The sequence below is a fragment of the Chaetura pelagica genome, unplaced genomic scaffold (assembly GCF_000747805.2).
Source record: "Chaetura pelagica isolate M959 unplaced genomic scaffold, ChaPel_1.0 scaffold2, whole genome shotgun sequence".
Lineage (NCBI taxonomy): Eukaryota > Metazoa > Chordata > Aves > Apodiformes > Apodidae > Chaetura > Chaetura pelagica.
In genome coordinates this window covers 5,267,592-5,294,669 of record NW_009952796.1, presented here as the reverse complement: position 1 = coordinate 5,294,669, position 27,078 = coordinate 5,267,592, and the positions used below count along the sequence as shown (strand labels likewise).

The 27,078-nt window shown below is 36.9% G+C and overlaps 1 protein-coding gene across 1 annotated transcript; it reads left to right on the top strand.

Moving 5' to 3' along the window:
* Positions 1–1,468: 1,468 nt before the first annotated feature.
* Positions 1,469–26,696, top strand: WDR26 (WD repeat domain 26). The gene is made up of 13 exons (XM_009994767.1): positions 1,469–1,564; positions 1,689–1,745; positions 8,063–8,199; positions 8,762–8,859; positions 9,718–9,874; positions 14,477–14,615; positions 18,170–18,310; positions 19,660–19,779; positions 20,579–20,724; positions 21,259–21,337; positions 21,893–22,022; positions 24,713–24,898; positions 26,327–26,696. Exons 1-13 carry the CDS (start codon positions 1,484–1,486, stop codon positions 26,350–26,352), a joined length of 1,497 nt encoding a protein of 498 aa, XP_009993069.1. The 5' UTR covers positions 1,469–1,483; the 3' UTR covers positions 26,353–26,696.
* Positions 26,697–27,078: the final 382 nt, after the last annotated feature.

The window sequence follows — 27,078 nt, the reverse complement described above, 5'->3', positions numbered from 1 at the left end:
AGAAAGGCCGGGGGAAGCCCCGCACCCGCCCCCGCCTCGCTGCCTGCGGGGGAGGGGGCGGCGGGGCCCGGCGCAGGGTCGCAGGAGGCCGGTGGTCCCCGGGGAGGATGGGGAGCTGGGGCTCGAGGAGGGGAAGGGACCTCTGGGGGCGGGAGGGCTTGGTGGCAAAAAAGCCTGGCCGAGCAGTGGGGCAGGCCTGGTCGCAAAAAAAAACCAAACAAACAACAAAACAAAACCAAACATAAAAAAAACAAATTAAAAATATGGAGCCGGAGATGTGTTTTCTGAGCCTGTGCCGGTCAGCTCGGTGTCTGCGAAGGGACAGGCCGGGAGCTTCCTCTGCCAGGGATGGCAATATGGAAGTCGAGTTGCACACCGATAAGGGCAGATCGATACAAATGTGTTCATGTGGGAGAAGTTATCTGGGAAACGTAATGTGGCCCGGGGGGCGGGGGGGGGGGTGCAGCTTTTTGCAGATGAGCTCCGAGATTTGGCTTCTCAGCTGGGAGGAAGTGAGTGTAAGCTAAGCTGCCACTTAAATGGGCTGTTTGGTTTCGCTCTGGAAACCTTCGGCCCTGTAAACGGTGAAGGCCTCTGCTGAGCTGGGCACATGTTTTTTGTAATAATCCTAGCTATAGACAAGAAATTAGTATGTTGGCTCTGTTTCCTAAAATCGGAATAAGGAAAATAATTTCCCAGAGGAGATGTCTAAGTGTTTAATCATAACACTTACTTTGTGAGTAAAGGTAGAGACAGCACATGACAATTTTGGAAATAGGCTGTAGAAGTCCTGTGAAGTCTTCACATAGCTACCACAAAGAAGTTTTCAAAACACTCTGGAATGGGTCAGTTACAAAGAACTTAGCACATAATCTTGCCTCTTGTGTCAGAGGCAATTTATTTTACAGCAGAAGACAACTCGTGACTGTGTCATAGATGACACCACAGTAAATAAGCTATTTTTAGTGTAAAAGGGGGAGGGCTACAGGTTCATGAGTTTGTTTATTTTATTTTAAGGAGCCACTCTTAATACATGATGAGGAAGAAGAAAGCTAGACCTGTTGCAAATGTAGCAGCTCTCCATGTTCTTTTATGGGGGGGAAGGGAAGGGGTGGGCAGGGAACAGTAGCCAGTAGCTAACAGCTTTCTAGTCTGTCTTTCTTCATGAAGTTTATCTTCTGTGCAGGGATGGCTGTTTGTGGTGGCTGGTAAGTCACATACTTTATGGTACTTCAGCGAAGCTTTCAAGCTCATTGACAAGTTGCTTTAGATATAGGTAGCTCTTTACGTGTCTGCCATTACCTGGCAAACGAGGTAGTCTTTTTGGACAAGCATCTGAATCTGGTCATAGTTTTCTTACTTTATTAAAGTTACTTTTAAATATGGTTAACTGTTATCATAGCAGGCAGTATATTTGTGAGGGTAAAACTGGTAAGGTTTTTTTACACTGTATCTCTCCTGCAGCCAGACTGTTGATCTTCTCATGCAAGAGTCAGGATGTCGTTTAGAACATCCTTCTGCTACCAAATTCCGCAATCATGTCATGGAAGGAGAATGGGATAAGGTAACGTAGGGCTTATAGGACTGTATTAACCACTGTTTAAATTTATAGTATCTGTGAGAGAATTCAAAATCCACCCTCCTTATATACTTTTTTGTTTTGTTTGTTTTTATGCTGATTTCTGCAGGCTGAGAACGACCTGAATGAACTTAAGGCCTTAGTGCATTCTCCGCATGCAATTGTGGTAAGAGGCGCACTTGAACTCTTTCAGAGCTGTATAGTTGGACTAATTGTAGTGGTGTAATATTTCACTATGGAATTGGTTGTCCAAACTTCTTGCTTTCTTTTTCGTTTACTTCAGTTGGCTTGCATGCTACCTCAAACACTATACTAATCTGAACTTTTTATTATTTTTTTAGAATGTGAGATAGGAAGCCCAAAATAGTTGAAGCTAGTATTTGTTGCACTGAATGTTTAAACTGTGAACATACTTAACTGATAAAATAGAAATCCTGTAAAGAGTCCTAAAATAGCTCAGTTTCTGTAGAAATTGCTTATGTTGAATACTAATTTAAAATTTGAAGTACTTCTCACAATCTCTGTTTACATGAGTTAGGTTTTCTTAAGGGAAGAGAAGTTTAGAAATAAAATGCAGTAATACTGATGTTGAGTTGGCATTGTAATAGCACATTACAAGAATATAGAGGCTGCTATAGACCATGAACAATACTGTTGCTTTTCCAGATGGCTTCTAAAGAGCAAATGCATTTGTATTGCTGTTCGGGATTTTATTTGGAGCTTTTTCTCTTTGGCTGGCTTTTATTTTAAAGATGAACCTAGAAATAAAAGGTTGGTAGATCCTGTGACTTGACCATTACAATATGTGTTGTTCTGATTTTGGTTACTTTGAGGGAAGTGTTTCTTCATTTGGTTGGTTTTTGGTTTTTTTCCCTATCTCAAGATGAAAATAATTACTTAGCTCTTCAAGTGTTCTGTTGTGTTTAAGCTTCAATTTTAACAAAATGAAGTGAGAACAACTAAGGTCACTTTGGAAGAAAACAGTAGTAAGGCTTTTTAAAGTGTCTGTGGCTGTAAACAATGAAGAATCAGCTGATAGCTGCTTAGCTCCACTTCTAGCTGATTCATTTGTTGTCAAGACAATTTCCTGTCCGGTGGGGGAGGGAGAGAAAGAGAGAACAGGAAGTAGGAAAGGCAGATGTTTCACAAGACATCAGAAGGTACTTAAGAGAAGTTTCTTCTGCTCTGTTATTTTGATCAAGCTTAGCACCTCTTACTTAGGCTAGTAGTTAGTTCACTTTCTCTTTTCTTGAAGGCTTGATGCATGTAAGATCTACTGTTCAAATAGTTTTGAATATTGCCTGCAGTTTTCAATAGTTTATGGAGACTGAAAGTATGAAACCACTGTATGTGAGTATGAATGTTCATTTGAAGTAAATGTTCTCATATCTATCTTCTGAAGCTATCAAGTTCCTCTGGAGTATTCAAATGCTTTATGTATCTGGTAGTCAGGGGGTTTAACTGAGTATCAGTGTTGTACTTTTTGGAGACCTTAATTTGAAGAAAAGGGGGCCATTTTCCTTCTGTTGTTTTGGAGAGCTCTGGAAGCATGCTATTCTTCAATGTTCATGTCTGACTGCTTGAATAAAACTTAGTGCAGTAAAAATACTTGGCTGAGACTGAACTTTACCTGAAGTTGTTCTGCTTTATATAAATAACATATAATTTAAAACAGATGACAGTATTAAATGTCGTATGTTAGTAAGACAATACCGATTTGCCGGGGTAAGTTGAGCTTGTGTGTGCTCCATCCTATGTGCCCTGTCTCCATCTCCTTCCCCTCACAGCTATTTTGTATATGGTTGAGATTCTGGGTGGGTATTAGTATAGTCAGTTCCTGTAAAACTAGTGGAAGACCACGTCAAGTCAGGAAGGATGCTTTATGGTCTGTAGGTAATACAGACTACAACAAAGAGGTATATGGTATATGTCTGGATTAGGGAAAGTTCAGGCATGGCACTTTTTAAAAACAAAAGTAAATTTTGGGTTTCTTGATTTGCACCGTATGGCTAGATATTTCAAAAATGTATGCACACAAGAAGAATGAGTACCTAAAAATTTAGATGACACAGAGTAGTTAACAAAGTAGGATGTGTTTGTCTGAGGTGTGTGCATGTGTTTGGTGTTTTGGTTTTCATATTGCAGTTGTTTTTCTTATAGTTTGTGACCTGAACAAAATATCCAGGTTATGTAGCTGGTTTTGAAATGTCTGGTCAGTGAAGGCGATTCATATGTATTTTGAAAATTCTATTCCTGTTTCAATTTCCCTATTTCTGCAAAGTGCTGAAAGTTCTACAGGTGAAAACACTAAACATGAAATGGCTGATGTCAATTTGTAAAACTTTGACGCTGTGTATTGGTATGTTGGAGGGGAGGAGACAGTCTTGTTTATTTCTGTTTATGTCAACGCAACTGTGAGTGCTATATAGTATGTGATTAGTCATGTTTACTTTTCCAGCATGTAAGATACAGCTGTCTGGAGACAAACTGTAGGAAGTCTTTGTAATTATTTCAAGCATGTTATTTTTTCCTTGAGTAACACTTAAAAAGTATTAGCTTCAACTAGCCCGAGGTTTTGCTTACTTTAGGGCTACTGGCAGCTATCTTATGTAAGATACAGCTGTCTGGAGACAAACTGTAGGAAGTCTTTGTAATTATTTCAAGCATGTTATTTTTTCCTTGAGTAACACTTAAAAAGTATTAGCTTCAAGCTAGCCCGAGGTTTTGCTTACTTTAGGGCTACTGGCAGCTATCTTAGGAGACTTCACATTCCTTCCCAGGTTCAGTTAGATTCTTCCTTTGTAGTAATTTAGAATTTGCTTTCTATTTGTCCTCTTTACTTCTTATTTTCATTTACTTAAATGAGGCTTTTCCATCAGTTCTGAAAATACACAACTACTGCAGCAGGCAATACAACAAAAAAAGTTGTCATTTGAGCAAAGTGCTCCACCTGTATGGTGTTCCTCTTGCTACCAGTGTGTAGGGGCAGTTCCCTAGTGGAATGAGTTGCTTGTGAAGTCGTTGAAGCCTTTTTAAATCTTGTAGGCCAGAGTATTTTCTGCCCTTTACATAGCAAACCTTACATTTAAGTTTTGAATGTTTTTTTTAAAGTGTTTCTTTAAGTGCTTAAGTGTTTTAGAAGACTGTTAATCAGAATGACCCATTTTCTTGACTGTGGTGGGATGTTTGTCCTGTTATTTTCATGGTTGTGTTGCTGAGGCTGTCACCTTCAGTTGCATGGTGCTGGTCAATCATGGTGCATGTAAAACTTCTCAGAATTTTAAGATTCTGACAGGCTTTCCCACTAACGATGAGGACAGTGGCAGAGTAAAATACTAAATATTCATGTTAGTAATCAAAAGCTATCGCTTGAAGAAAGCAAAATGCTGATAGTTCGTAAATTAAAACAAAACTAGAAAAACCCCTGTACATCTGTTAACTTTGTCTTAGTTTTGCCTCAGGATGTTAACTTACACTTAAATGATAGCTTCTAGAAACAACAAAGTAATGCATTTTATCCTTGCCCTCTATAGAGAGTTGAAAGACAGGATGAGGTAGTAATAACTGGACAAAACCAGCCAGACTGAAGTGCTGAAATTATTGCATTGGACTCTACCATGGGTCCTACAGAGTGAAGATTTTACTCCAAGCTAAGTGGTGGTAGTGTCTGGATTCAAATAGTTCAACTGTAAACTGTGTAGTGGTGTTAAATTTCCATTGCAAACACTGAGATGATAGTAACAAATTCCAGGCACTTATGTTGTATGTGGTATAATTTTGATTATGATAGTTCTTATTTCCCTTCTTTGGAAGGTAGCTAAAAAATAGATAGTGAGTAAGCTGTTCTTTTGGGTGCATTGTATCAATTTGGTTTTATACTTGTTCTGTTTTACTTAAATGCCAGGTTTTGTGCTTTTACTTTACAGCTGCCAATGTTATAAACAGTTCCCTTTCCTTCTAGAAGAGGTTGTTGGGGCTCTAGAAGAGGTGATGTATTCAAAATGGCCTTGTCTACTGTGAGAAGGTGATATTGGAAGTAATTAACAGTATTGTTGCCAGGCCATATAAACAGTTGAGAGAAAAGACAAAATTCAGTCATTCAGTGAAATCTGTCAGCAAAGTCAATAGCTACACAAAAATGTGGCAGGGGGCCAGGAGTGTCCTGATACACTTAATATTATTTTTTGGGGGGTACCTTCTGCCTTAAGGAGGTATGCCATTGTTAGACTACTCTGTAGAGCAAGTTCTGGAGCGGTTATCAAAATACCTTAGAAAATCAGTTTAATTTCTCTTGTCAAAATTTTAGTCTCTGGCTTTTGCTATAGATAAGACAATTTAAAACTGCTTATCTTTTATTCTAATTCTCCATTATGTTAACGGTAGACTCCTGCATGAAATGTACAGTACTGTGTTGTTATGGAGGCTTTATATTCCTAATATGCCAGAGTCACACATGGCACTGATTAATTTTTTTTTTAATTATACTTTCTAATCCAAAACTGAAGTTATACCTCTTTGGGTAACGTAGCAACAGTATTCTGCATTATAGTGTTACTACAATGCTTCCATGGGAATGTTAGGGCTGATGTTACACAAACTGTTAGGATTTTCTGCTCTTTTTACTTTTTCCCCCTAAAGAAATTAAATTAACATGCCAAGTCCTAAAAGTAGGGAGGGAGAAAGTAATTGGATACAGATACGCTTATCTTATTTGGGGGAAAGATTATATAAATCTAATAAATACTATGTGTGGTGAATGGAGAAGGAAGAATTAGAGGGATTATAGTTTTTATTACAAACTGGAAATACTAGAATATTTTTTTATCAGATAGTGATCATCCGTGTGAGGTGAACAAGAGGAATGAAATGCAGTATGTGACTACTACGTATGCACCACCATGTATTCTTGTGAGCACATGTGTAGCAGGGAGGGGAAGCTGTTGTCTCACCTGCTGCTAGTATATAAGCAAACAGTGTTAGATCTGTTGGCCTACTTCATGGAACCAACCACTGAGGTTGTAAATAATTGGAATATTCTTCTTATTTTTCTACATGTCAGAACACCGAAAAATGTTGTATCGCCTGGAAAAACTGTATAGTGATGCTGTAACAATTCCAAATTAATATTATATGGGTTTTCCTGTCACATACAGGACAATAGAGTACTACAGACATGTTTGAATGTAAATCACCTTCACTGTGTAATGTCTTAAGCTTCACAAAGGTGTGTGTGGTAAGTTAATAACACTGTATATGGAAACTTATGAAGACCTGAATGTCTCTGGAAGCTAAAACTGCATTATATTTTAAATTTGAATTTTACCTGTAGTAAACCTTAAAGTTTCATGTCAGCTTTAATAGGACAGCAGTATCTTAAACTTCCCAATTATCCCTCTACTTAAGGAGGCTAGCAATGTGTTTGAAATTGAGTAAACATTGACCGAATATGAGCATAAAAATAGTGAGGTGCCTGAGGTCTGACAAAGGAGAGGAAACCAGTGGTTGTACTTGTGGTGTATTTACTAGAGAAGCAAATGTAATTTGCCATATTTAATCTATCTTATGTTTCTTACTGAGGTGTCTAAGAGTGTATATTTTCCTGTTTAACATGGTGAATCTTGTGGACCAGAAATGTCTTTCTCTCTTATAACTGCTAGCAGTAAAGGTGATGTGCAAACACAGAATAGTTTGTTTCAACCAGAAACAAACAAACTGTGTTTCAAATAAATTATTAGAAATTTCTAGGACTTCAGGTTTTTTAATATACTAAAAGAATGCCCTATATTTTTATCCACAGACACTTTTTGTTAGAATAGCAAGCTTGATTATTTTTTTAAAGAAAAGAACAGAAAACTGTGGAAGGTGTAAAGGAAGACTATTAAACAGCAGTGTTTAGGAAGTAATTCCTAAATACAGGAAACTATTTTATCTGTAATCCTGAAAAACAATAAGGGAAACAACTTAATGTGGAACTACAAAACAAAGGCTCAGGCAGTGTCATTTGTTATTGCTATACCTTAACAGCTATGCAAACAATCCATGTTAGCTCCTATGTAAGCAATATGAGAACTTCTGAAGTTGACTTGCTGTGTTCTGTGCTGTCATGTAGTCTTACATATGTGTTTAAGGGTGCTTTTATAGATAGAATGTAAGATTGGAAAGCTGATCTAATTCAAGGTTTCAAGAATGGTAACTGAAAAGGGGAGAGATTAGGAAAATTATGCAAGTTGAAGGGGGGGCATCTGAGAAATGAAATAGGAAGATACTTGGAGCCTTGTAAGGCAGGCAGAAAATTAATTGGTAACTTAATTGCTGTATTGTTGCTGAAAACCCAGTAAAAAGAAATTAAGTAATAAAACATTACATTTAGCTGTATTTCTGAAGGGCATAGTAGAATGGTTTCTACTGTTCTGTTTAGGCTCAAACGTTTTCTGAAACTTCAGTCAACCTTTTTCCCCTGACTGCTGCTTTCTGTCATGTCAGAGGATGAAGTTTTTGCTGCTGCAGCAGAAGTACCTGGAATATCTGGAGGATGGCAAGGTCCTGGAGGCACTTCAAGTTCTACGCTGTGAACTGACGCCTCTGAAGTATAATACAGAACGTATTCATGTCCTCAGTGGGTGAGTGTTTGGACTTCGAGAGCATTTTTGGTGGAATTTTCTAAGGATTTCTATAGCTTTTGATAGCTGATATTGTAAAAACTCAAACTGTATTAAAGCTGCTATCCCATTGATTAGTAAGCTGTAGTGAGGTATGGTAAAGTGGTCAGTGAAGACTTTTCAGTCAAGAGTGTTCCGTTGCAGGTCCTTGAAAACAACCTGATTGATTTATAGTACTGGAACCCAAACACATACACATGGTCATCTGATCTTGAGAATCATTAGCCTGTTATCTTACAATTGAACAAGTAGATTAATATAGTCTGGTTTGGTCTTTGATGCAAGACCTTTCTACCTTCCCTACAATCTGCTTGTGTTTTGTTTTTCTATTGCCAACTTGTAGATGCTTTTTCTGAGGATGATGTGTGTTTTTTAAACTATTCTCTGCCTTTTTTCCCATTGGTCTCAAGCTTAAGTCATCTGCTTCCAGTTCATTAAGAATGTTGTATGTCATGCTTAAAAGTGAAAAGAATTATCCCAGAAAGACTTGGTCTGTTGGTGTGTGTGCGCTTTTTTTAAACAGGTATCTGATGTGTAGCCATGCAGAAGACTTGCGTGCAAAAGCAGAATGGGAGGGGAAAGGAACAGCTTCGAGATCTAAACTTTTGGACAAACTCCAGAGTAAGATGTTTAGAATTTATTCCTACCTCTGTAAATCCAGTACATCTTAGATAATGATGTATCCCAGGGAATTGTATTTGCCAGTTGTTGGTTTCGTATTTCTTGGTTAATGGGGATGCCTTTAGCTGTTTTTAGCCTTCAGTCTTCTGTATGTAACATTGTGCTGTCTCTGATAAATTAGTTGCAATAGGAGCTCTTATTTCTTTACTGTGTGCAGTTATAGTACAACTTGGTGATTAAATGTGCAGTTTGGAGTTTTGTTGGTAAATGCCACCTATATTGAGAGACTGAAACTAAGTGTGGCTTATCACCACTAGTGATAGTAGTTCTAGTTGATAGTGTTCTCAGACTTTGCTAGGAATTAGGATTTCTCCTCTGTCTTTCTTGTGGCTGGTGTATGTATCAGAGTTGTAAAACTCATGGTATTCTTTTCTATTTCTATTCTTTTTTTCTTCTATTCTTTTTTTTCTATTCTTTATTTCTATTCTTTCTATTCTTTTTCTATTTGATAGTGTTAATAGAGAATTCCTTACATGAATGAAACTGATAGGGTTGTTTTAGAATTTTACAGGGTTTGTTAAATATTGGGTTTTGAGTTAGCTTGTGTAAATGGTGCTTGTTGTCCAGGACAATATATACTATAACTACAAATACCTTGCATACAGCTCTGCTTTCCAGAAGTTCATGCTTCTAATTCCAAATGTATAGCTGTAAATTTGACAGGCTGTGTGTACTTTTCTGTAGCTTTTAAACCTAGTTAAGGGGGCTTCCATCAACACTGATCAAAATATGCTCTTACTTGTAATTTGGTTTTGATGTATATTTTTTTGATTTGTTTTCTTTATAACTCTTTTAAAGCATACCTACCCCCATCAGTGATGCTTCCTCCAAGGCGTTTACAGAACCTGCTGCGTCAGGCTGTGGAACTACAACGGGACCGGTGCCTATATCATAATACCAAACTAGATAGTAATCTAGATTCTGTCTCGCTGCTAATAGATCATGTTTGTAGTAGGTAAGACACTCTTGTGACTTTTAAGATGTCAAAAAAAATTTTTTTCCCTGTCTTTTACAACAGTTGTTATAATGTTATTTTAAGGAACATTAAAATTACTGAGTTGGTTTAACAGGACTTGAATGGGAAAAGACAGTTCTTATTAAATTAATAATTGGAAGGAGTAGAGAAGGTGTGTGTGTGTGTGTACAAGAGACTTTGGTAGCTAGATATGGGGTAGTGGGATCAGACTGAAGCTTTAAAATTTTAATTGGATGGGTATGAATAGCGTATATTACTATGCTAGCCCTTAGCAACTTGTTTCTTGTATTTCTGGACAGTCAGTCTGTTTATTCATCGACACATGATTGCTGTGTTTTTTCACTGGAGAATCAGTAGTATGTTATTTACCCAGACTCTGTCTTCATACTTCAATAAGTCAACTTTCAGTTTTAATTTGTAGTACTGGATAGCGAGGTGCACAAGTGAGGCACAAAAGTTAAAACAGAGTAGAAACACACAACAAACATATCTGATTTATGTTAGATATAATGAACTATTCTCTCAAATTTGTAAGGTAGTAAGAATTGAAAGTCTCTTACATCTACATATTGGCTCTTTAAGGCTGTCTGCAGGATTTATTTATTTTTTTAATCAAAACTGTTGCTGTCTCTGAATCTTGAAAATATATTCTAGAAGAGTGGCAATGGCTGACTTGAGTGTTTTTTTCCTTAACCAGCAGAACTCAGCCAATGATGTAAAAACTCAACATAGCTTTAATGGAAAACTGCTGTGTCTGATGTAATAAGGGAATGGAGGCTAGGATACCTAGAAAATACGAGCTGTATATTATACCCTTATGTTTATTCATGTAATAGACCTACACTTGGGCTTACAGGAAATTTTTTTTTTCATGTTAAGGTTAGCTCATATAAGGAAGTTAAGTACTGACAAACTTGCTTATAGAAACTCTCCACTGAGCTGTTTTAACTTGTGTTCTTGGGTTACTTGGAATCTTTTTAAAGATGCAGGTTTCCACAGTATTTCATTGTAGCCACCTTAAGGTTTTAAGATTAAAATCATTGGCACCTCATCTATTCAAGTAACATTTTTAGGCTGTGGTCTAGCTTGCCATTTTGCTGCGTCGCATTCTTGTGTGTGGACATTTAACTGTTCCCCATTTTAAGAGCTATTTGAAATGATCAGATACTGGAATTGTAGCTTTTCAGCTTCAGAATTGAGTTTTCAAATAAAAATAATGGAAAGATTTAATTTTAGTCTTTCTACAAGTCCATAAATAACTCCGGATGTTCTGTAGGGGGTTGATGTAATTGAACTCCAGAGAGCATTGAAGCCAACTATTAAACCAACTGAAGTCAGAATAGATAGAGACAAATATAGAAGATACTATATGCAACAAATCTGGACTTTTAATTTCACTCATCTCAATCTATTTTCTGACATAAACTTGGCCATAAATTTGGTTTGGGTTGTTTTTGTTTTTTTATACCTGGTGTGGTTGCACATTATGCTTGCATATTTAATATGTATACATACGTACTCAGGACTACTTTGATTCTAAAAAAAAGCTCCACTTAAAAATCAAGGCTTCCATTCTGTCCTCAGCTCAACCTGTTGTACCTACCTATTGTAGGGGTCTGAGATCAGTGTGTGGTGCATTGTACATGCTGCCATGCTTGGGCATAACGGGTGACTTAAAGACAGTGGAGGCCAAATTTTTATTAAACTGACAGAAGTAGTGTAATAGTTTAGACAGTTCTTAGTTCTGTACTACCTAAATGATAGAACACTGACAACTTTACCTTTTTTAGTTGAAACTAATCTGTTTTGGACTTCTGGCAATGTTTTGATCAAACATCCTTGAATTGCACTAATAGGTAAAATGTTTAACTAAAACTCAGTCAATTCATAAGAGTGGGAGATAAGAGGGAGAAACTACTGGGAGTGAAGGTGAGGGATTTTTTCTCATTGTGCCTTTGATAATAGAAAATTGATGGTCTTGGGTATGGTCAGTTTTGGATTTGAGATTCATCATCCTAGTTGGGTGTTTTGATTGGGTTGTTTGCGTTTTTGTTTTGTTTTTTTTCCAGTGGAGTTCTTTTGTCTTGATTTCATGTAAATAAACTTTAGTCTGAGTTTACAAACAAACAGGAAAGCCCAAATGAGAGGTGAATGCTGCTGCTTTTTCAGTAGTAGTATTAATGTAATATTTTAACTTTTTTTTAGGAAAGAACTGTTGTGGAAGTTAAGGAATTAATCTTCCATCCTATATGCAGGGAATAAAAAAAACAGCTGTTTGGTGTTTTATTTAGAATTTTGAACTTCTGTAAATACAACAATCGATAACTTTGTTAGATACTCTGAGTATGTAAATGATACTATTCAAGTGTATTGTCCTGAACAGAATAGTTCATAGTTAAATATTAAAAAAAAAAAAGGAAAAAGAAAAACCTTTGAGCTACACTGGTACCTCATTACCAAAATCAGAAATGGTTAGATGACTGGTTTGGGTTTCTTGTTTCAAGACTGCTGCTATTCCCTTCCCCCTATTCTGCAGAAGGGTTGTTTAATGTGTTCTTTGCCATATGTAAAGTCAAACTTGCTGGATTGTATATTTAATTAAGTGAAAAGAACTTCTTGAGAATGCTCTGATCTTGACTGAATTGTCAGTATAATTCAATATTGATATGTGTCTGCAGCAGCTAAATCAACTGTGCCTGTTACCCTTTTTAGGAACCTAAAGGCCACCTCTACTATGAAAATTGTGTGCTCCAGCATTGTCTGCTTGCTTTTCATGTCTACAAAACTGTGGCTGCATTTTTTTAGGCTTTAAAATACAAGTGCTGTTGTTCTATTGACTATATTTTTGTTTAAATGAAATATGCTGAAAAGGCTTTCCTGGGACACTGTGTTCCCCTTGTACTTTGTGTGAGTTACAGATAAAGACTCTTACCTTCTAGAGCAAATTGGTGCTCTGAGGAAAAACATTAACTTACTACAATATGGCTAAGTAATAATGAAACAGTCTTCCTTTAGGTGCGCTTACTTGTGTAAGGGCTTGCCTACCTCTCTCTAGCCTTCAAGGAAAACTGAGTAGTCTTTTGTGGGTGGGGCTTTTTACCTTTGGCTCAGTGTTGTTCTAGTGGAAACTAGGCAGCTGCTGGTCAGCTTAAAATAGGAGCAGAACAGACTTAATTTCTCTGTAAACGAGTAAGTAGGCATACTTAAGGAAGCCAACTACGTATTTGTGTATGTTACTTTTGTTTATCTTCATCTACTATAAGAGAGGAGTGAGGGATGTATGGTGGTTAAATGTTGCTTGTTAGTCTTTAAGCATGGACTAGGAAGCATCTTCTGGTAAAAGAAGATGGATTGAAAGGATACAGCTTCTAGCTTCTGGTAAGAAGTTTTGCAGGTGACTGTTAGCCTAGCTACCACCAAACTGTATTTTTAAACACTAATTTGAAGGAAGTGAGGGCCTTTAGGCCAGTTTATCTTCACTGATAAGTACAACTGTATATTCAGAGACTGCTGTTTCATTAGTACTGTTGTGTCTCATTACTGTTATGTTGCTCTGTTGCACTGAGCACTGTAAAAACTATGTAAGACTAAACCAATTCAGGATCCCTGCAGTTCAAGAAAAAATGTCCATCGTTAGAGAGACTGCCTTTTAATGCATCTGAATAATGAACTTGTAATTACTGTAGTATTGCTTGTAAAAGCAGCATCTACTGTAAAAGTCTATTTTAGCTTAACTTTCAGATTCTTATACAGTGAGCAAGCTGTAAATAAAATTAAACTTGTTTCCAGTTCTTACCTAACTTAATATTTTGACTGTTAGCTTTTCCTCAGTGTGTAACTAGAAGATTAATAATTAGCTCTAGAGAAATGTTTGACTCTTCTCCTTTGGTAATTTATAATATGTTATTTGATAAACACTTTAGTTTACAAAATAATGTAGATTTTGTGAGGAAAAACAGTTCAAGCTGAAACTCATAAAAGAATCGTTAGTCATGCATAGCTATTTTATATGTTACTCTGCAAAGAAAGTGAAAAATAGCACAAAATGTAAGAAAAGAAACAACTTACGCACAATCACATTCAAGAACAAACCACTATTTTACTAAACCTTGATGTAATAATAACTTCTAATGATTTGGCAATATACAGCTAAGTGAGTTAGATACTTAAACTTCACATGTAAATAAAACAATGCACAAACGTTGCATGGAGAGTTCAGAGATGTTTGTACTGCGGTATTTTCTATACATCACAGAAGTATATTGTAAGCTTTTCCACTCCTAATGAGGTCAATTTTATTCCAGATTATATGAAAGCATAACAAATTATGTGAGCGGAATAAGAATAGCTTTAAGTTCTTACAATTAGTTACAATCACTTGGTGGTGTGACCTTTTTACCAGATAAGGTACTTTATCCTGTAAATATTTGAAGCAGCTGTTAATGGAGGAATTTTCTAAATTGTCTGGTATTGCATTTAAGTTTTTGTTCTACTTTTTACTAGCTTGATGTACAAAAAATAATAAATCTCTTATTATTTGCTTTCTTATTAATAAGTGAATGAATCCCTTTCTTTTCCCAGGAAACAGTTCCCATGCTATACACAGCAGATACTAACGGAGCACTGTAATGAAGTGTGGTTCTGTAAATTCTCCAACGATGGCACTAAACTAGCAACAGGATCTAAGGACACAACTGTTATTATATGGCAGGTTGATCCAGTAAGTGTACAATGTGTTAAAATGTGTATATATGTCTTCCCTCTCTGCTTTCTCTTGCTACAGTTGTTTAATTTTTGTAGGACAGGCTAACATGTACTGTAGCCCAATGACTAGGGATTTTCTCTGGGATGTAAGAGACTGAAGATCATGTTCAGTGTAAATTGGTGAAGGAGGACACTTGAAAACCTGATGCCAGAGAGTAATAGACTTGAACTGTTGGCTGCTTTGGGGCAGGAACTTTGTGTGCCTTTATGCAGTACCATGAGGTAGAGCCTGCTGGTGCCCTCCAGGGGAGCTGCTTAGCTTGAGGGCCTTGAGAGGCATCGAGTGAGGGTGGAAGGAGCATAACAGTGAGGAACCCTCCTTTTAAATCATTCTTAAAAAGGGTACTTCTATGTATGTGACTAAATAAACTTCAGCATATGCACACGATATTTTAAATTGTTAATGCTTGTAAAGCACTATCAAAAGTAAGGGTCTTGCAGTTTTTAACTACAGAACTGCAAACTGATATGCTAAGTGAAAGATTAAGGGTTTTTGCAGTTCTCTCCTGGCTTTCAGTAGCATTTGAGAGCTAAACTCAATCCTTCCACTACAAGTTAGGTAGCCAATTATATAATTGGAGTCCTTTTTGCTATTAGAGGAGATGAGAGAATGTAAAACCCTGTTCTGTGTACACAGTTGTTACATAGCCCCTGAACTACCAGCAAGTGCTGTATTTTTTCAGGAATAGAACCATTGTGGGTTTTTTATTACTGGAGCCAGTGTGCTCTGGGCCAAAAGATGCTTAGTAGTATAAGCTGACTTATTGAATTTACTTAGGAAATTATTTGTGTATTTTGCTTTTTTTTAAGAGTAATTCTAAGTAAGTTAAGGATCAAATGTTTTTGCTGTTGATTTACCAGTAGAGGCATATCTTCCTTTTATGTTGATAGGTTTTAATACCATCTTGATTATCACACTTTATAGCAAATTGTTAGCTGATACCTGGTTAATCAAATAAATGTTTTGTGAGTATTTTTAACCCTTCTGGCCAACGGTTGCTAGAAGAACAAAATTTCTAATAAATACTTAGTGGGAAAGCAGCTTTGTAGAATTTTATTTTCTGTATTTGAGTACTTGAAAGAAAAAAAAGTGTTGTTTTTTTTTTTTTTTAGGGAGTTGGATCCCTAAATAACATTAGGTCACATAACACAAATGGTTCATTTTCAGATTTGCCTGAGCATGCTTTTTGTATTTCCTGTAGCAGTCGACAATGTATTTTGAACTATAAGTTTAATAAGGTTTTCAAGACCTAAAGTATTTAGAATTATTATGGTGTGTATAAATGAAGTACTGCAAAACATCCATCCAACTCTGTGCAAGCGATGAGAGAATGCTGTTTTAATTGAATTGTGCTTCTACACATGCTTCATGTATGAGATTACTTAATTTTTTTCCTTTCTTTTCTTCATTGCTCCTCTTGAAGTGTAATGATACTGCTTCCATGTGTTTTCTTCATTTCATATCATGAATTTCTTACACATGCAGACCAAACTGCATGTCTAAGCTGTCTTAACCCATGCTTCTTTTTCATTTGTTCATTTTGAAGTTTTTGCACAGATTCAACAGCATTAAATACTGTCTTGAGTGAAGTAGGTTTTTGTGTGGAATGCGTTATTTGACTGTTGCTAAGTATGTCAAGCTCTAGAGTACAAAGGATAAGCAGAATAGGCACATCACCTGGTCTGCCAGGTGGTTTTGATATAAAACTTTCCTTACAGAAACCTTCCTTATTTTCTGCACTTCCTAAAAACTGTTGGCAGTTTTTGGCTTTTCAACCAAGGAGCTTAACTACTGCAGACTGAAGTTAATACCTGAATAGTTATTTCTTCTACATAACAAAAAGCTGGGAAAGCTGTATGTAAAGGGATAGAAGTGCTGAGATTTCTTTTGGTGGTGGGTAGGAAGCACATTGAGTACATTTGGGGATGTTTTCCTGAAATACCAGTGACTACTATTTTAGAGCAAAGCATGGTATAGCAGTTTTGCTGTATTTGAAGAGAAGCATGAGAGCAGCATGAGAGACAGTAACAACCACAAAGTCCTGTCATTAGAAGAGGAATATTCTGTGTACCTTGATCTTCATGAACCTCAAATATGATGCAGGAGAAGTGGCAGGCATACTTTAATCCTGATGCACAAAGAAATACCCCTGTTGCTGGCAAACTCCAGGATGCAAGATGATGTCAGACATGACTTGGTTTTTCCTTGCAGATCACTTTAGCTACAGACACAGATGGCAGGGTCTAATGCAGATCAGGAATAATTATTGGAATGGAGAGTGGACCTTGGAAGTCCATTTGTTGCCCCTCTTTCTCTGTGCTTTGAAGATTATTCTTAGCCCACTTTCTGTTGAGGAATTTAGTTTTTCTAGCTAGCAGAACCATTAAAGCTGCAGGCTTGTTGAGAGTTGCCAAATCCCTCGCAGCTGATCCCAGGAAACAGTTGTTTGTGTCACTCTGTCCCTCTGTTGACAATGATCTTTCTCTTTGGAACCAAGAGGTGTTTTGCTGATTAATACTAAACCAAAAGAAAGGTAAAGGACAATTTGAGAAATCAAGCCTAGTCACTCTTTTTGAAGAGGTGATATAAACACCCTCTGTGCAGGGGGAGAGGAAGAAATGATGAAGGAAAATCCATTTAGCCTTTTCCAACAGGCTTCTCAAAAATTGTCAACAGTTTAACAAGCCCAGTTCTATTTTTATATTCATGTTGTTGTCAAGAGTTAGTGCTAATACTGTATTGAAGCAGGTTTCTGTATTTAGGAAGCCAGTGAGTGGCTGTTTCACAGTATCTGGCTGTAATACTTAATTTGGTAAGTTGCTTGAAAGTCAAGCTGCTCTGACAAGGCAGCAGAACACTTGGAGAGGTGATACAAGACCCTCTGAGTGAAGTATGCTTCATTCACTAAATCTGGCAGAAAAGATGCAACAGCTTGATGTAGGCAGCAGTTCTGAAATAAGAACACTTCTCAAGGAACCTTTTAAAAATATATTTCTGTAAAAGTTCTTTCTTGAGCAGTGCACACAAGATAACACTCAAGGTTATAAAAACATTGGGACTTGGAGGTTTTCCCTTCTCAGCGTGCAGACTTCCAGGCATGTCTTTACTTTTAAAAAAGCAACTTAGTTCTGAAAAATATGGATACTTTTGTATTCCAGTACATGTAGAAAGACGTGATGCTACAGGAACCTTTTATACTAAAACAAGTGTTGCGTAATGTACAAGTCTGTACACAATATTTCTAGTTCCACATTCAGAATCACAGAAGATCAGAAGACAATTACCCACAAGTGTTGTTTTGCACGTTGAAACTTGGAAGCTTTCATTTTATGACCCTACTCTGTAAACTAGGAACTGCTTTTCGAGTAAGAACCTATTCACTTGTCATGTAAGATGCAGGGGCCAAGTTGTGTAAAGCAAACTTACCATGCTGTACTTGGGCACAATGTATATGTGAAATATAGTAGGAGTTCATTTATATTGTTTTAACGGAATCTCTCTTGTTTCAGGATACTCACCAGCTAAAACTACTTAAGACGTTAGAAGGTCACGCATATGGTGTCTCTTATATTGCTTGGAGTCCAGATGACAGCTATCTTGTTGCCTGTGGCCCAGATGATTGTTCTGAGCTTTGGCTTTGGAATGTACAAGTAAGTACTAAAAGTAAAAAAAAAAGAACTTTGTGGTCAATGCACCACTTTTGTTTCAGTATTTAAATATGTTAAGCATGAAGGAAGTGACTCGAACAAACTTGTTGTACAAAGGTGTGAATGTGTATATAAGAGAGACTGATTAATTTCAGTTCTCCAGAAACCAAGTAACATAATTTGTACTCCATAGTCTATCAGGGTGGGAAAAAAAATTGAAGTGCCTGGGACTGTGCAGCAATTCTAGTGTATCTGATCCTTTCTGAGAAGGGATGGCTTAAATCCCTAGGACCTTTGAGAGCTACTAAAGAGATGAACAGAATAAATTAAAAGAAACAGAGCGCATAATTACCATCTAAGGGGAGCAATTGCATATTAAAGATTTTGATGAGCAGCAGAAGTATTCAGGCTATTTTGGCTTTATGTAACCCTTGTTATGATGTTAGTGGAAGGTCCACTAAGGCTTAAGTTTATCATTTCAGAACTTCCAATCTGACGCTAGGTTACTTAACTGTTTCCTCCGTGAGTTTGAAAACCGTTTTCTGCTGTTGTTTGGTTTTGGGTCTTTTTTATTTTTAATGGGCACTTCAGTTGATATAAAAACTTGCCCTGCCTCAGTTGCAGGTCATGTAGTCTTTTGCTGTCGTGAACTCCAAAGTAACTAATTTTCCTAAACCAAAAATGTTTCCTTTTTTCAACCTTGGAATACTTTTCTGTTTAATTGATTAAATTGGCTCAATGAAGAGCAGTAGAGCTGGCACAAGGGAACAGAGAGAAGCCCTTACTGTTTTGACAATGGTAAGCCATTTACTGGTTCTCTGTCATGTGAAACACTAGTATAATACTACTATAATAATAAGCTAGGGGTGAAAGCTGAATTTTGGCACAGAGCTCCAGCTCAGGGAGGAAAATAGTCTAAATACTTCGATACTCCAACTTTTTACTAGAAGGTATTTTGTCATCTCCATTTTTCTTTTGGTCTCCTCTCCTTCTTTTGGCCTCCTTGGTGTCCATGGTTGTTTTCATTTCATATTGCTCTTCTCTTACGTGTCCTTCCAACTTCTTTTAATTCCTCTCTTTACTAATAATCTTCCAGTTGTCTGACATACCACCCAGTCCATCTCTTCTGATTTGAGGGACAAAAGAAGCTGTCCAAAATCAAGGCCAGGGTCACTGGAGATGCTGAAGTAGTTGTGCCTTTTTATTGCATTCTTTGTAGGTTTGTGTTGCTTTTTAAAAAACTGTGTTGAAATAATGCACTTCTACACACTATGCATGTCAAAGAAAATTATCAATGCCTTTTGGGGAAAGGGTTCTGGTATAAGACCTTGCTGCATTTGTTTATTTTCCAGACTGGGGAGCTGAGGACAAAGATGAGCCAATCTCATGAAGACAGTTTAACAAGCGTGGCCTGGAATCCTGATGGGAAGCGTTTTGTCACAGGAGGTCAGCGTGGACAGTTCTATCAGTGTGTAAGTTCTCTGCATTTGTCCCATTGAAAACCAAGTAAGGCGTGAAAGTTTTGTCACTGGGAAATCTGACATTAATGGTTTTTTCTGTTTTTTTTTTTAATGTGTTTGTACACTCAAATGTCTGATTCTTCATAATTCAGAGAAGCAATACATTAATGCTAGTATTTCAGCAGCACTTCTGGTTTTATGTAGTAGTTAGAAGGGTTCAAACATTTCTTTGTAGAGGGATTCCTCTGCCTAAAGGAGGGTTTGTGGGCTGGGAATTTTTCTTAGCCAGTCTAGAAAATACATTAATAAAAACTAGTGCCTTTATCCACAAATGTTGTTTATTCCACAGGTTTTTTTACTATGTCTGTCTTAGTTTTTGCATGCTGTCTTTGCTTAGTGTAAACAGAAATATGAAACCTTTATTACCTGACTAGTGTTGATTTTGAATGGTGGTCCACAGTCTCACACTCTTGAGTATTTGTCATCTGAATTGGTTCCCAGAATAAAAGTGCAGTATGCAAACCTCATTCACTGCAATGGTGAGCACCGTGATGTAGATTGCACATATCACACACAAGAAAATAAGTGAAGAAAGAGATTCTGAGCTCTCCAGGACAGATACCTACAAAAGCCCTCTGTTAAGTCCTAGTTCGTTAGGTCCTCTCTTCTACAGAGTAAGATTTGCTTTCTGTCCGACTTTCTCTCCAAGATATTTCTGTCACAGCTCCTCAGAGATCTGAAACTAAGTTACATTTTTTTAAAAGTTTTGTTGTGTTTGTTTTGGTTTTTTTTCCCCTTCCCTTCTGATCAGGACTTAGATGGCAATCTCCTTGACTCCTGGGAAGGGGTGAGAGTACAATGCCTGTGGTGCTTGAGTGATGGGAAAACTGTTCTAGCATCGGACACACACCAGCGAATTCGGGGTTATAACTTTGAGGATCTTACAGACAGGAACATGTAACTACCATTTTCTTTGGTTTTGAATTCTTGGTTCTTAGTGTCAGAAGAATATTGAGGAAGGGTTTTGAAGGGTTTGTGGGGCAGGATGGGAAATTAGTTATTAAAATGCTATCAGTATTGAAAGAAGACTTAACATGGGACAAGAATTTTTGAGTTCCAGCTGCAGTGAGAAGCATTAGATCAAGTATTGGAAATAACTTAAGCAGTGGAGCAGGTTTCTTGTGAATGTTTTGATATTTATATAATCAAGAATTGTCTTAAATTCTTAATTCCTGGCATATTTTAGTAGATCCTGCCTTGAAATAAGGGGTTGGATTTGAGGTCTGAAGTCCCTTTTGGTCTTGGGATTTGTCATAAGTATAAGCAAACTGTTGCAGACCTGGCTTTACTGACAAAGAGATACTTAATTTCAAACTTAGAACTGTCTTTCCCTGATAATATTGCAGAGTCAGGACACAGACCTTTTGTCTTAACCAAATAGTGATGCAACATAAAGTGTACTCTTAACACTGCTGTGTCTTGTAATTTCAGAGTCCAAGAAGATCACCCTATTATGTCGTTTACTATTTCAAAAAATGGCCGTTTAGCTTTGTTAAATGTAGCAACTCAGGTAAGTTTGGGATAAGTGGAAATTAAAATAAATCTGCTTCCACCTCCTACCTGCTTTTAAATATTTCTATATGAATTGGAATGTTTGATATTAACCAGTTTTATTTCATGTAATATGAAGGCCTTAATATTAAAAAATGTAGCATGGCCTTCTCAGACAAGAAGACAGTCTTATTCTTGAGACTGGTTGTTTTGACACATTTATAGTCAAGAGTTTCATACTATGAAATTTGTACTATTAAATGTTAATATCTGGCTGTTGAGAAGCCAGGTACAGCAAGAATTTCGGCAGGTTAAAATGTTTGTGGTGTGAGAATTAGATTTTATTTATACATTTGGAACCTTCAGTAAGAATAGGAGCTTTCAAAATGGAAGGAACCGCAGACTGGAAGTTTTATCTAGTAATTTTTTGGTATATCTTTACTCTCTTGATCTAATGCTGAAGTTACCTTAAGTATTGTACTTTCATAATGTTTAAATATTGTTAATGTTTCAAAAGAGTGCAATGAGAAATGTTTAATGATAAAATAACATCCTTTCTGCTTCATATTACCAGGGAGTTCACTTATGGGACTTACAAGACAGAGTTTTAGTGAGAAAGTATCAAGGTGTTACACAAGGATTTTACACAATTCACTCGTGTTTTGGAGGTCATAATGAAGATTTCATTGCGAGTGGCAGTGAAGGTAACATCGTTCCCCTTTGTGCAGGAAACTGGAACACTGTATCCTTCCTATACCTTACTTTGTTGTTAGCATCTATAAAAGCAAGCAACTGGTTTAACTAAGTTTGAGGAGCACTGAGTTTGTGGCATACTTGAAGAAAAAATTGTGTGCCGGCAGGAAGAATCTTTTGAGAGGGTGGTAGTTGTAGGAAGCATGAATGACTCTCTTGTGTTGTTCCTGTAAAGCCAAAGCATCTGCACAATTTTAATTAGAAGTGGGTGGGGTGTTCTTGAGGCTTTTTCATTTTGTGGTATGCTATTTAGGCTTATGGTTCAAATAAAAAATATTTCTGAGGAGCAACAGCGTAATTTGCCTGTTAAAGATATAAGTGTGGTGAGGTTATTTTAATTTCAACAGTCATCTTAATTATGACAGTAGTCTAAAATTAAGCTGTTGTTGCCATAGTCTGGCAGGGTTTCTTGGTGATCAAAGGGTTTGTGGTATGTTTTTATTCAATTCTCTGTGGCAAGAGTAGAAATTAATGGTTTATATCTTTAATTGGTTCAGTTTTGTCACTGATGTAATGCCATCACTTCCCATGGAAGTCACTTGATTCAAACCTATGCAGGACTAAAAATTACACTTGGAATATGTAAGCAGTCATTGTTAGTACTATGTGATTCACAGCTGTTAGGAAGTAAGGTTAGCCAGGACATTTACTACTATCCTTTTCTGGAAAATGCTAAATATGTCTAAAAAACAAATTTCACCCTCTGACCAGACCCAAAGGAATATAATGACTGAAGGACTCCCGTGCAGTGTGAACATCTTTTCGTAGTTTAACAAGGTTCTTGGTTTGAGACCCAAGTAGCCAAAAGTTCAGGGTTTGTGTTGAGTCAAACTGATGTGCTTGTGTAAGTGTATATACTACTTTTTTTTTCTTATTTAATTTATTCTTTATTTTCTTCACTGTCTAAAAACTACTGAGCAGTAGCTGAAACTGATGACGCTTGATTTAGGTTTGAACTGTCTGAAGCTGTTGCCTCTTTGTACTGAATTGTTGCAAATGTAACTACTGCGTCTGTATCTTAAAAATACGCAAACAAAAACATTGCATTTTCATAACCTTTTTAAAACAAGTAATAGATTGATAACATTGCCATAACCTCTTAAACTGAAGGTACATTGTCAGCTAGGTAGGCGTTTTTCTAACACTGGCATCAATAGGAAGAAAATGGAGCTCTCTTTCCGAGAGTGAAATTGGCTGCTGCCCTAATCTGACTAATTTTTTTTCCAAAACAAAACACAGGCATTCTGAGAAGCACCAAAATACTGGGTTGTGGTTAGGCTTTGATTCTCCCAGACAGCAAAGGCTTGCCTGTCTAGTGTTTAAGCAGAGAGTGAATTGTGTTGTTTGATGAATGGCATGGACATGTAGTCTCTTGAAATCCTAAGTAGAATGTAAACACAAGAACATTTGCATCAATGCAAGTATATATAATGGTGGTGTACTCAAATGAGCTGATTCAGCAGATGACAATTGAGTTATCTCATGGTTCCATGATGCTATTCTAGCAGGTAGGTCAGAGAGCAAGTTTGTTTTGTAAGGGGTTGGGAGGAGTAAAGGAAGATTAGTTTGTTTGCTAAGCCTCCAGAATTACATCTGCATTAAAACCTTTCAGATAGATTAAAATACTTTATATGCTAGACATAAATATTAGGCTTTTGTGTAATGCTAGTAGTTACTATGTACTTGTTCAGTTTGTATAGCTCTGTTTTGGAATATTCAAAAGGCATTTTTAGTGTGGTCAACACGCAGGTTTGTTGAAGGCTGCTAGTCTACAGCTGGAAAAAATACTCCCCAAAACCAAAACACCTTTATTAATTTATTCCTAAATGTGTTGGTTATAAAGCAGTATCACTTCTCTAAAAATTGCATTGGGGTCTCTTGTCTGACTAGTTCACTGTTCTGTTTATAGCATGTTGCTAGAAATAATTAAAATACTCCTATCACAGAATAAGATCTATAAGGTGGTTTATTACATCTACTTTAATATGTACAAATGTGTATCTTCAAATACTGCACAAAAACTAGCTGTTGTTGAAGACAGTAATAGATCACAATTTGAGACAATAAGCTTTGTTGCTCTCCCTCATTTGCTGTGTTTGCACTTTCACTGGAACGTTTTAGTTCTTTAGTGTCCAGATGCATTTCATAAACTAGAGCTGCGATCTTAAATAGTGCTCATCAACAGTGGTGGTTGTAAATATTCTGCTATAGTATTCATGACTTGATAATGCATGTACCACTCTGTAAATACAATTAAGAAAAAAAACCTGCAAGACCTCCTTTTTCATAAGCTTACAATTCCATATCTTTAAGAATGGCTTTGTTTTTCTCTTTAGCCTTGTATTGGCTTATTTGCATTGTAGTAAAATGTTTTTCTTCAAATACTAAGCATAGTAGACTTGCAAGTCTTAAAAGAGAATGTGCCTCGTAGTGGAAGAGCATCACCCATATTCTTTTGATTGCTTTTAGAAGAAAAATTTTGTTAGTGCTATTGCCCATTGAACAGACACAGGTTTTACAACATTAATGGGTTTTATTAGTTTCTGAGGGCTTGTGTGGAAGTGCTGTTTGATGTGACAAATTGTTCTGTGTAGAACAATGTTTTTCACTATGTTGGTTTTTTTATGCATATTTTATTTAGATCACAAAGTATATATTTGGCACAAGCGTAGCGAGCTGCCAATTGCGGAGCTGACGGGGCACACGCGTACTGTTAACTGTGTGAGCTGGAACCCACAGGTTCCATCCATGATGGCCAGCGCCTCTGATGATGGCACTGTTAGAATATGGGGACCAGCACCTTTTGTAGACAACCAGGATATTGAAGGTAAAAAACTGTGTGTGTTCTTTAATCACTAAAAGCTTACATCAAAGGGCAGCTGGTTTGGTGGAATTTCCATACCATAAGTAGAATTAAAAAAGCTTTCAACTTGTGGATTAGAATTGTTACTTATACTAAAAAGAAATTACTGGAGTTTTATATATGGATTTATCTAAGTCACTTATGTTTGTGGAATAAAAATGAAATTACTGGTATTTCCAAAATAATGCTCAAATTTCTGACATAGCCCTGTGCAAAGCTTAGGATTATATTAACTTACTTGCATGGACTTCCTGAAAATCATGCTTCCAGTGCTCAAGGTTTAATAACATACAGTGTTATTAAAATTTAAATAATGCATTCTGACTGTACTGCAAATTGAATAATGATACTAAAATGCTTAGAAACTGGCTCTCTGAAGTCTCCAGGCAGTGAAGTTTCCCACCATAAAATCTGTACACAATTGACTCTTTCCAAAACATCAGCAATGATCTGTGTCCAGAAGAGAGAGAGAAAGAGAGAGACACTTTTTTCACAGCCAAAATGCGCATTTGTTCCCAGCTCTTCTTGCCTGCCTCCCAGAAGTGGTAATGAGGTGACCACAGGAGGGCTGATCTGTCATTACACATTATATTTGGTGGTAAAAATTTACAGTAGGCATTAACATGAAATACAGTATATCCCAATGCCACAGGATCTTGTGGTTATTAGGTATGAATATGAGTTCATAAATAATGAAAGAGAAATCCATTGAGTGCTACCTAGATAAGTAAACACCTTTAGTTCAGAAATGTACCTTAGGTGAAAATGGCTGGAAGGATATTAGGAGGAAGGATTACCTCTTCTCCCTGCTGCTGTGCTTTCTGATGCATCTGCTTCTGGTCTTGGACTAGGTGGACCAGCCTGGCCAACCTCCTGTTTGTAACAACTTGAGTGCACCCATAAGGACTCGGAGCCTATCCTCCAGTTGGTTTTATTCATGGTTTTGTTTGTCTGTTTCTTCCAATTAGCTGCTTGCTCACTCTTTATTAGTTCCTCCAGAAAATCAGCTGGTAAACGTCATAAAAATCAAACTGATACAAACTTGAGTTTCTCACAGCAGTGCTTCCACAAGAGGTGTAGTGCACAGAATAATACCTAACAATTTTACAAACTTTAAATGGATGACAGACAGCTTTGTAATTGGCACACTTCTCTGGAACTTCAATGAAAATGTTTTGTGTACCAACACCTAGCATGCTAAATTAATATGATTAATGACATCTAAACCAATTAATTTTTAGCATGGGATTTAGCTATGGTATAAGATGTATTCACTAATGCATGTTCAGTAAAACTTATGTAAATACACTGTATTACTGGTCTTGTAATACAAAGTATTAATAGGATCTTCAAGATGTGATTTCTTTCTCTTATGTTTTTGTTTTTGCTCAGAGGAATGCAGTAGCATGGATAGTTGATGGCGAACTTGGAGCAGACGACTTCAGTTTAACTTAATTAGTCGTATTTTAAATGGCTTGGGATTTGGTGCAAACACACATGATTGATAGCTGGACAGACATGCTCGTCATGAAAAAGAACCATTTCTGAAGCCCGGTTGGGGCCAAACATTTACCACCTTGCTTCATAGTAACCAGTCGAGATGAAGCACGTCGTTAGAACGTTGTTGGACACCGTGTTGAAATTATCCCCCCATCGGTTGTGAAGAACTGTGCTACATTCAGGCTAACCATTGAACTCAGTATATATATATATTTTCCCTCCTGCCTTTTTGTCTGGCAGGCTACTGTTCTTGTAGCTCTTCTACTACTACTCTTCTACTACTTGTTGCTCTTCTGTGTAATGAAGTTTAAATGCTTGTTTGGAACACTTTATTTAACAGTTTAGAAGGCTTGATAGAAAGAGTGCTTTAGTCTGAAGAGTATACATTGGATAGGAAAGTATTTCATTGTCTCTCAAGTCTCTCTCCGCCTTACTTAGCTTGAGATCTTTGCAGCTTGGTTCATGGATTCTAGCCGTGCCCGTTGCGCAGTATATATAAATTGAGATGATAAACCAATGAACTACGTCAAAAGCACTCTCAATATCATATTTGACAAAAAGTTTTGTACTTTTCACATAGCTCGTTGCCCTGCAAAGGGGTTAACAGCACAATTTTTAAAAAATAAATTATTTATAGGATTAAA

Bases quoted from the DNA above. Each gene is read 5' to 3' on its own strand.
- WDR26 (XM_009994767.1), top strand. From the start codon at position 1,484: ATGCAAGAGTCAGGATGTCGTTTAGAACATCCTTCTGCTACCAAATTC. The intron at 8,860-9,717 runs GTAAGATGTTTA...ACTCTTTTAAAG, and splicing joins ACTTTTGGACAAACTCCAGA to CATACCTACCCCCATCAGTG. The intron at 19,780-20,578 runs GTAAGTTCTCTG...CCTTCTGATCAG, and splicing joins GTGGACAGTTCTATCAGTGT to GACTTAGATGGCAATCTCCT.